We start from the raw sequence: 10,460 nt of genomic DNA on the forward strand, positions 1-10,460 counted from the left end.
ACAGGCAGCTGGCTTCTTGATGATGATGCGAATAAAACCACCATAATCCAGATGCATGAGGGGGATTTAAAGTGCGGACAGGAGCCGGATTGTCAGACGGCTTTTCTAAATTACATTTTTACTGTATTTAGTTTGTTTTAGTTTCGGGAAGTTGTGTCAAGAGGGTTCTCTGTGCTGTAGGCTTTGCCCTCCTTTGCATTGAGTGATTGTTCGGAGAACGTGGCCGGTGCAATGTTAAAGGAATAGTCGGGCGTTTTTTCAGAAATGTGCTTATTGGTTTTCTTGCTGTGAGTAAGGTGAAACCACTCTCGAGTCTGCACGCTAACTAGCTTTGCATAAAGACAGGAACTGCTAACAATACTCCCATGTTAGGTGTTGTGCTAGATAATGTGATAGTCAGGATTTGGGTGTGAAAATATTGAGATTTGGATAAATTACCTTCAATGGACAGTGAAGCCCCACACGTCTGTGAAAGCAGCACGAACACATCACGGGACTACCCACTGTGGTTTAAAAGACTCAGAAACATTTCCATAAAATCTCCAGGACAGATTATCAGCACCAAATATCTGGCCCACCACAATCCTCAGGGGAGCCCTGTACAGTGTGGACATAAGGCCAGAGGTTGCTATTAAGAGACTCCTCTTTTACAAGGTATGTTTTTCACATAGGTTGAAGAGGAAGGGGGTAAAGCCACAGGAATGTTTACCTATTTAGGACATGGGAACTAGAGTAAGGGAAGGAGGTAAGGAGTTGATGCAGACCACATCAGGAACTCCTCTTTCAAAGGGTTCAAACAAGGCAAGAAGACCACTTGAATATCTTACAGCGTGATCTCATGCTGTCAAACATTCGCGGTGTTGAGGTGCTTTTGAGCAAGTCAGCTGCGAGTGTCGCATGTGTGTTTACAATGCAGTCAGTGCACACAGTGTTTTGCCCAGTAACTGGGTATATCATAATCATCGCAACGGTCACAATCAAAGCTGAATGTTTGCGACATTCTGTATGTTGCAATGTTGCTTCCCCACTAAAAGTTTCAAAAGCCTTTTGCCGTTTCACAACAGGATAGCAGGCCTGAAGGGCTTCACAATGCGTGCCACTGTATATCAGCGACCCGCTGCCCTCGCCCTGGATGCCAGACACCAATAAAAGCAGCCGTAAAGCGCGCAGTAAATGTGTATGGCTGTGCCTGGTCTGAGTTACACGCCGCGGCACCACATTTACGGGGGCTACAGGTTTGTCAGGACAGAACAATGGCGACTGTATTGAAGGGCCCTTACCGCCGGTGTTTTATTTGGCCCCTGGGAAGCAAAGAATCTGCATTTTGAGAGATGACATGCAAGCTGTGTGAGTATGTGAATGGAGTGCACATGTGTCGTTGAGGAATGTGCGCATTGGATATGATTGCATGACTTTTTACCACTTCCTGACGCTTGACTCTTAACTTTTTTAATTTGGGGGAGGGGGGGGGGGGTATTTTCTCTTCTAATGAGGGAGACGAAAGTAAATTGTGACATAAATTCATAGGAGTTAATTCCAGACTTAAGCTACATTTGACCAACTCAGTAAATCTTTTATTAAGCTTGATTGATGCTGTATCAAAACCAGCTTCGTAGGTATAGCAGTGTGTCGTCGACATAAAGGCTGATCGGTAAGAGAGGCCATTTATTGAATAATAAGACCCTGAAATCCGAGTAATCGGCTTTAGAATGATGTGACTTTTAAAAAGTGGTGTTCCTCCTCGCTGAAACACTGGTATGCAGTACAACGCACACTTTTGCTTGTGATTTATAAACCCGCTAATACAACCTAATATGTCTATGCAGTGGAATGTCATTTTTTTTGAATGAAGTCCTTGGAGCAGAGTGCTAAATGGAGCCTGGACTTTTTAAAATCTTTTTACTATGGCTATAAATGCTCAGGTGACTGAGCACAGGCAATGACACGGCCCATGAAATGTGCTGCGCGAGGTGAACTGGTTAAGTCACCGGTACTATTTACAGGACAGAGTCCACAATGGGGAGCCGGAGGCTGTTGCTTTACTCAAGTTTAAGCACAAATGCAAAGAATTCAACTCTGCTTTTTCGTGTCGTGTCTGCTGAGTTTGACTTGGAAGAGATGACGGTGATTATTATTCTGTTTTGCAATTGCAAAATAGTCCAGGCCATATATTTGTATTATAATATTCGATTGAAATGTACATGGTGATATTTAGAAGTCCGAGGTAGCAGCAGGATGAGAGATTTAAAAAAAAAGGAAGTACAATCCATCTACTTATTTCCTGACAGATACTGTTTTATTATATTCCATCTTCAGTAACCACGTCTAAACATCATAATGTAGAAGATCTCATTAAGTCTGCCTATCAAGTCCATCTGTGATATAATATGTTATCAGAGCTCTACATAAAAGATGAGTCATGACATAACCTATCATTGAGTAACCTACACCGGTACGCTTCCACGCGACTGGCTGCGTCCAATCACAGTCCCTCTATAAATTTGGATATTGGCCAAGCAGCCTCTCACAGAGTTTCCCTGACTGGAACAAACCATTTCACCTCCCGCACACGGGGGTGGTCGCGGTGTGGCGACCGACAGGAAACGCAGAGGTAGGCAACGTGATGTCGAATTCTCTGTCATTTATCCTTTAATGCGCACCGAGTGAGCACGAATGTGCAAATTGACGAATGTGCTTTTATTTTAGGCATCTATGAAAGAGCGTCGTTTTTGCGTCATCACGCCTCTCTTGTTCAGATCCGCAGGGAGAGCAGAACGGTCCCGTGGAAACCGATACATGTGTATTCCGCAACGCAGGGACGGAATACACAACGAGCCGGTGATTTATCCCGTGTGTTGCTACAATGTCGTAATTTTTCTTATTCTTTCGGTCAGTCAAAGTGTCACGTGAAAGGGGGGCGGACAAAAGGCGGCTTGTGGTCGTTGTATTCGGCATTGTGTACACATTTCCCACACCAGGAAACTGAGACAGTGTGAGGTCACGGTCACTGTGATATAATAATAATATAATCATAAAACGAAAATTCATCAGCAACTCCTGCATCAATAATGGAAATAAAATGACAAAAGTGTGAAAAGAAATACCATCAACTGATCAAAGGTCCCTTTAGAACCATGAGTGAAATATTCTGATATTACAGGAGACAACAAATACGAACAATAAGTTCAATTGGATTTTGTAAACATAAATATATGTTCATCTGGTTTAAGTCTGACTATCGATAAGTGCTTTCTAGAGTCAAGTAAAAAGAAATAGGACTGGATGAACCGGCTCTACAGCAGGCATTTTGGTGAAATTAACAACGCTTATATTCCTTTCTTGACATGTACCTGGGTTGTTATGACATCTCGAAAAGATCTGTGTGTTCTCTCGCACAAAAAAAGAATTAATCGTCTGAGAAATTTCCTCCAGCCAGAAAAGCTGAAAGATGTCGAATTTTGTCCTTGAGTGTGCTGCAGAGTACAGATAAAGGACACACGCCCCTCTAATATTCGTCATGAGTCACAGATCACAGATAAGTGAGGCAGCCAAACCAACTGTCAGAACGAACCCCCCCAAGGTCTTGTCGCACAATCCCGGGCTGCGGCGATGTGTTTGAACCGTGCTTTGTGTTCCCTTTGGATTGCGTTCCTTTACATTCTTGCTTTCCCTCCTACTTGCTTGTGTGTACCTCTCTTCAGGAGCGCGTGGGTGTCTCTGCCAGAACAAGTCATGGCCGACCAGCTGCCTCCGCATCAAGGAGACCCGCTGCTGAATAAACTCAACCAAGGGAGCCTCTCCAACGGGAAATTAGCCACCAAGGACGGCCTTCATGCCAGGGGGCAGTGGGCGAGCAAGGCCGAGTTCCTCCTGGCCGTGGCGGGGCAGATCATCGGCCTGGGCAACGTCTGGAGGTTCCCCTACCTCTGCTACAAGAACGGAGGAGGTAACTGGTGCGATTTTTAACAATATACACAATCACTGTTAATAATTATTGTGAGGAACAATTAACATTGACATGTGATCAGTCTCTTAAAAGGTGATCCGTGCAACTTTGTGATTCAGGAAGTTTGTATCAAACACGTAGCCCTTCGTACTGCTCAGTGCCCTTGAAGTAGCTCTCGGTTTCAAAAAGGTTGGTGACCCCTGCCGTAGGGAAAAGGCGACTTCCGCTGCTCTCCCTGGAGACGACTGGACATCGCTGCGGTTCAGTCAGCAGACACTTCCATGCTAGTGCACCCGTATGCTGAAATTCACCGTAAACGGCACCGATCGGGAGCGAGCGAAGGACTTTGAAAGTTAGCGGAAACATTAACGTGAGACAACATCCGGTTTCTCCAGACGAACATCCGGTTTTCAGAATAAGATGCCAACAAAGTATGAATTATATACACATCGGGTTCAGATTTAATTTAAACTGGGGTAAAGGTTATTTTAGGGTTGGATGTTGGGTTGAATGTAATCAGTGAAGGATAGCACCGTGTGTGTGTGTGTGTGTGTGTGTGTGTGTGTGCCCAGGTGTGTTCTTTATCCCCTACCTGTTGTTCCTGGTGCTGTGCGGCGTCCCCCTGTTCCTCCTGGAGACATCGCTGGGACAATACACCAGCCTGGGAGGAGTCAGCGCCTGGAGGACCATCTGTCCATTATTCGGAGGTGGGCTTATCGAATCGGCTATGTTGGTCTGCAGCTTGTGCTGATGCTGTGTTGCACATTGTTACTGTGGTTAAACTGACCATGATAATAACGTCTGCTCTGGAGCTACCTTACGAGACAGATGTGACCTCGCCAACATCTGTCTTTTCACTTTCTCTCCCCTTTACTTTCCCTTGTCTTTGGGGAGGCTGTGACGAAAATATGTAGCACGTGCTCGCCTATACGCGTTTGTACACAGACAAACAAAGCTTCTGTAGGAATTCCTCACTGGCTTGCACAATTAATATGCCATCATCAGATAGAGGCCCGAAGTTCATGAGAGGACACCACAAACAAGCCATTTGTGTCGGCAAACCGCCCACACTTTCTAACCCACGACCATCATTCACTCTGAATGGAGACGTGCTCGATGTGGGCTGCGAGTCGAGTGTCTGGCTTAATGGATGCTCTCATCTGTGACTCAACTTTGATCTGATAACAGAATTTATGCAGTTGAACGCTTTGGAGCGTGTTTATTTTTGTTCCTGTGAACAACCACGCGTTCATCTGCGTGCGTAACCCTGCCGACGGGGTCTGCTTGTGTTGAATCACCGCCCCAGGATACACAGCTTCCATCTCTCCTCCCCGTCTCCGCAGGCCTCGGCTACGCCAGCCAGGTGATGATCCTGCACGGCTGCGTGTACTACATCGTCATCCTGGCCTGGGCTCTCTTCTACCTGTCCTACAGCTTCCAGGCGGTGCTGCCCTGGTCGCACTGTAACAACACCTGGAACACTGGTCAGTGACGACAGGATGTTCGGGGCGTCTGTCGATGCACTTTGAGTCCACTGTGTCAACTTTAAACCGTTGTGTGTGTGTGTGTGTGTGTGTGTGTGTGTGTTCTCCTGCAGCGGCGTGCTTCCTGTTTGACCAGCACAACCAGACAGCCAATGGGAGCAGCCTGTCTGAGAACGCCACCTCCCCTGTCATTGAGTTCTGGGAGTGAGTGTAGCTTCTTGGTTTCTCACTTTTTTTGTGTGTTATTGATTATAAATTAACCGCTGTGTGTGTGTGTGTGTTAGGCGTGAGGTGCTCCGTCTCTCCAGCAGTTTAGACGAGCTGGGTCCGATCAGCTGGAAGCTGGCTCTGTGCCTCGCCGTCGTCTGGCTCGTCTGTTACTTCTGTGTCTGGAAGGGAGTGAAGTCCACCGGAAAGGTGAGCGGGATCTGAACTTTACAGATTCCGGTGACCTACACTTGTGTAAAAGTCCAAAAAGCCACTTAATATTCATAGAAAGAAGACGCTTCTTGTATTCCAGAACTTGCCTGAGAATAATCAGGTTGTAAAGTTTTCTTCAGCGTGGCATGTCGGCTCTGTTTGATGACATCACAGCCGTGTACATTCTAGGTGGTGTACCTGACGGCCACCTTCCCATATCTCATGCTGATTGTGCTGCTGGTGCGCGGTGCCACCCTGCCCGGAGCGACCCAGGGCATCATCTACTACCTCAAGCCCAACTACACCCGCCTGGCAGACCCGCAGGTACAGAAACACGCTGAATGAAAGTTCACGGGGGACACAGTTCAGATCGTTAGTCGAGTCGATTTACAGACTGCAGGGACGTTCTTCTGGCTTTAACAAACGCTTCTCTGTCTTTCTACAGGTGTGGATGGATGCAGGTACCCAGATATTCTTCTCATATGGAATCGGATTGGGAAGTCTCACAGCCCTCGGCAGCTACAACAAATACAACAACGACTGCTATAGGTGAGAGCCTTCCTCTCCACTTCACACGGGCCATATCCACTGAGACGTAAGACGTAAGCCCCGGCTGGTCAGGTGGCTCCCAGAAGGAATGGCTGGAATGGTCAGAGAAAACACACTGATAGAGCCACACCCACACACACACACACACACACACACAGAAAGAGCTTGTATCTACACGAACAAGCCAGAGCTCCACACCTCAGTCGACTCTGTTACGGGCACTTTTCTACATGCCTTTCTTCAAGGAGTTGTCTCGGCTGCAATGCTAAATGAATTGTGTTTTGTTGGTGTGGCCCCCCCAGGGACTCTTTCCTCCTGTGCCTCCTGAACAGCGCCACCAGCTTCCTGGCGGGCTTTGCCATCTTCTCGGTGCTGGGCTTCATGGCTGAAGAGCAGGGCGTGGACATCGCCTCCGTGGTGCAGTCAGGTGAAAGCAAGACCAGAACCAACACTGAATATGTCCTACCAACTGGTGTTGTGTGAAATACCCGATTCCTCTGTGCCATAAAGCGCCACCACCTATTCATCTGTACTACTCCGCGACTAAAAATAGTCCCGAACAAATGTTCCATTGACGCCGAAGGTTTGTTAAAAACTACAGTGCCCGGCTGCTTGAGGAAAATCCTTTTTTTTTTTAAGTTCTATTAAATATGTGTGACCACCTTCAGTGGGAATGAATGTGCTCGGAGTGCCACAGACACAGGAGGGAAGTGTTTTGGTCTTTTTGTGGGATTTCTTTGACCATACCAAACGAATATAGAGCACCAGCCTCTTTCTATGACTCTTATTCTTTATTGTATCAAAAACAAAATACACAGCAACACCTCATTCAGGACCGTATTCAGCTGACCATTGATGTCTTAATACCTGTTGTGGTTCTACTTGGGTTCGTCTTGCTCTTATCATTTTTTGGTTCATCCTCTCAGGGCCCGGCCTTGCCTTCATTGCCTTCCCGAGGGCGGTAGCCATGATGCCCGTCCCCCAGCTCTGGGCCGTCTGCTTCTTCCTCATGATCATCATGCTGGGGCTGGACACACAGGTAGAGACGCACAGGTAGAGACGCACGTTCACCGAGTTTCCATGAGTCCCTCGCGATGGCATTGATGATGTATTGCGCGTGCGGTAGAACTGACCCCGTCTCCTCTCCGTCACCCAGTTTGTGAGCCTGGAGGCCCTGATGACGTCTATGACTGACCTGTACCCCCATCTGATCCGCCGAGGCCACCGCAGAGAGCTGCTGCTGCTGTTCGTCTGCGTCGTCTGCTTCCTGGTGGGACTGGTCATGGTCACGCCGGTAGGTCACACTCAGGATGAAGATGACCCTCTGCCGAATTAGTTTTTCTCATGATGATAATTAATGGAGTTTTCCTTCTTCCACCACGACGCAGGGTGGTCTGTATGTGTTCCAGATCTACGACCACTTCTCCTGCAGCGGAGCCAGCCTGCTGCTTCTCTCCATCTTCCAGTCTGTCGCTATCGGCTGGGTCTACGGTACAAATCTCTCCATCAGCCTTCCATTCCTTTCCTCCTTGCCTGTCGTCTCTTCTTTCCTTTTCCATTTGACTTCCATTCCCCCTCTATTTGTTTATTTCCGTTTCCCCTCCACTCCTTTCACTTCCTTTCTTTTAATGTGCTTTTCTTTCCTCCTCACCTCACCACCTTCTCTTTTCCATACCTTTCTTTACCTCCTTTCCTTTTCCTCTTCTCCTCTCACTCTTTCTTAACATTCTCTCCTTTCTTCTATTCTCCCTTCCTTACTTCTCCCTTTCTTTTCCTTTCCTTTCCTAATCACCTATACTTCCCTTTCCTTTCTCTCCTCCACAGCCCCACCAAATGCTTTAGCTCCTTTCATCGCAGACTCATTTCATATTTACAAAATGTCCGACCATCCCATTCCATTTTTTGTTTTTGTTTTTATCACTCCACCAATGAAAGTAGTTCCTATAATCTGATTAACACACACAGTCCACTTCCTCCCCTCTCTCTACATTCCAGTTAGAGTCAGTCGACGGCATATTAACATGGCTGCAGCTACCCACTGTTGTAAGGAGACTGGCTCCTCGCCAGGCCCCTGTCTGTCTCCTCCAGGCCCTAAATCAGCCTCCGGGCCCCGTCGCCTCTCGGTCTCAGTCTGGCAGCCCCAGGGAGCCCCAGGGAGCCCCTATCCGAGCCAGACCCGGGGCTGTGGAGCATTTCCAAAAGACATTGTTTGTTTAAGAGCGGGATGTGCCACGTACATACATCATCATGCCAAATACAAAATGAACACCCACTTGTACCGTCCGTTTCCTTCTTGATTCAGATTACCGGTTAATGGTCATATTTCTAACGACCTGGGTCTTATTTTTTTGTAGTTTTGACCGTCCATGAACCAAACCACGATGCCAAACCAAACCTTGTTCTTGTTTCGGCCACAGGAGCCGAGCGCTTCAGCGCCAACATCGAGCATATGACGGGCTACAGGCCGCTGCCCGTCTTCAAGCTGTGCTGGAAGTACTTGACCCCAGCCGTGTGCATTGTGAGTGACCCCCTCCTCCCCCCGCTGACTCTGCTTTCGCACCCTTAAGTGTGTCGCTTGCTGTGAAACAGTATTCACGTTTCATTTCAAATCACGCGTCACTGACCCAGTCCTCCTTGTTGGTGCCCGCAGGCTACCTTTGTGTTCTCCCTGGTGAGCTGGTCTCCGTTGAGCCTGGGGAAAGGCCTGGTCGCTCCATTCTGGGCCACCACGCTGGGCTGGCTCCTCACTTTCTCCTCCATCTCCCTGCTTCCCATCTGGGCCGTCTACGCCCTGGCCACCACCCCGGGAGCCCTGCCGCAGGTTACACCACGACAATTCATTCGCCACCATGTGCTGCTGACGACGCATCATTTTGTTTCGAGAAATCACACACATAGAATGTGGATTGTCCTCACCTTATTACACAGAAGCAAGATTTAAAAAAAAGTAAACACAGAGTAACTTCTTTTTCACCCCCCCCCCCCCCACAGCGCTTCCAACGTCTGTGCAGCCCCGCCAAAGGCTCCTCACTGGCGCTCCCCGACAGCCCCGCTCTGCCCCTGACCGAGAAGCCCCGTGATCGCTCTCTGTGAGGCCAGGGCGCCTCACTTGGGGAGGAGGTGCAATTTCCTGTGAGGGTGGCTCCTCCAGAGGCTCCAGCCCTGAATGGAGGGGACACAGCTGACTTTACCCCATCCCCCTGTTTACCAGTTGCTGGAATCGGCTTATTCGCAAACACTCCTCGATCTTGTTAACCTCCTCGGCTTCAAGTGTCTTCTTTTTATGCACTAGTTGAGTCACTGTACTTGTGAGCCATGTAATACCAGCCCCTATAGCCATCCAAGGCTCAGGACGCAGCTCAATAACAACACTTGGATGTTTAGTATTTTTTGTTTTGCCAGCATTGATGACGAAGCTGGCCCTCCACTTTACTCTCTATGAGAGATCACTGCATGCTTCGCTTTGACTCTCCACCGACGAGCCGACGACTCTGAGTCAGACGTGTGTTATACAGTGATTGTGCTTCACCATCTGTGATCGTCATATCATGGAGCTCGACTGGCTCAAAAGCCATGCCTTACCCTCAGACCATGGAATGCGAGAGTTGTATTGGCAAAACACAACTTCTTTCTTTTTTTTTTACTGCCAATGCTTAGCTTGATCTTCGTCTTCATCGAAAAGTAGGCAGGAGAGTGATTTGTGCCTTGTTGTTGTTGTTGTTGTTGTCAGCGTCATTCTCAAATGCAGAAGTTTGAAGTGCAGTTCCTGCTAAATTGAAGAAAAGAACCTCTTTGCACTGTCATGGTGGCTGAATCTGCGTAAATAGTTCCTTTAACAAAGTTGAAACTGCTGGTTTTCCTTGCACTGCCATTCGGACCTGGACCAGGTTTTTGATTGGATGCAACTGCTCATCTCCAGGTGTATACACATGCCTCTTTTTTATTTTTAATTTCTTTTCTCTATGTATCTTTTATTTCTTTTTTTTATATGACTTTATATTGTGGATAAAATAGTTTGTTATTTCTTGCAAAAGAAAGCAGTGAGATGCTGCGTGTGTGTG

At 47.7% G+C, this 10,460-nt stretch overlaps 1 protein-coding gene across 1 annotated transcript; it reads left to right on the forward strand.

Annotated features, from left to right (window-relative positions):
• Window positions 1–1,319: 1,319 nt before the first annotated feature.
• LOC306797387 (sodium- and chloride-dependent GABA transporter 2-like) lies at window positions 1,320–10,460 on the forward strand. The gene is made up of 15 exons (XM_079296728.1): window positions 1,320–1,347; window positions 3,702–3,946; window positions 4,519–4,653; window positions 5,290–5,430; window positions 5,544–5,634; window positions 5,715–5,847; window positions 6,040–6,174; window positions 6,296–6,399; window positions 6,702–6,826; window positions 7,326–7,438; window positions 7,556–7,693; window positions 7,788–7,890; window positions 8,817–8,917; window positions 9,050–9,220; window positions 9,391–10,460. Exons 1-15 carry the CDS (start codon window positions 1,337–1,339, stop codon window positions 9,490–9,492), a joined length of 1,848 nt encoding a protein of 615 aa, XP_079152854.1. The 5' UTR covers window positions 1,320–1,336; the 3' UTR covers window positions 9,493–10,460.

This window comes from Melanostigma gelatinosum (assembly GCF_949748355.1).
Source record: "Melanostigma gelatinosum genome assembly, chromosome: 24".
NCBI lineage: Eukaryota > Metazoa > Chordata > Actinopteri > Perciformes > Zoarcidae > Melanostigma > Melanostigma gelatinosum.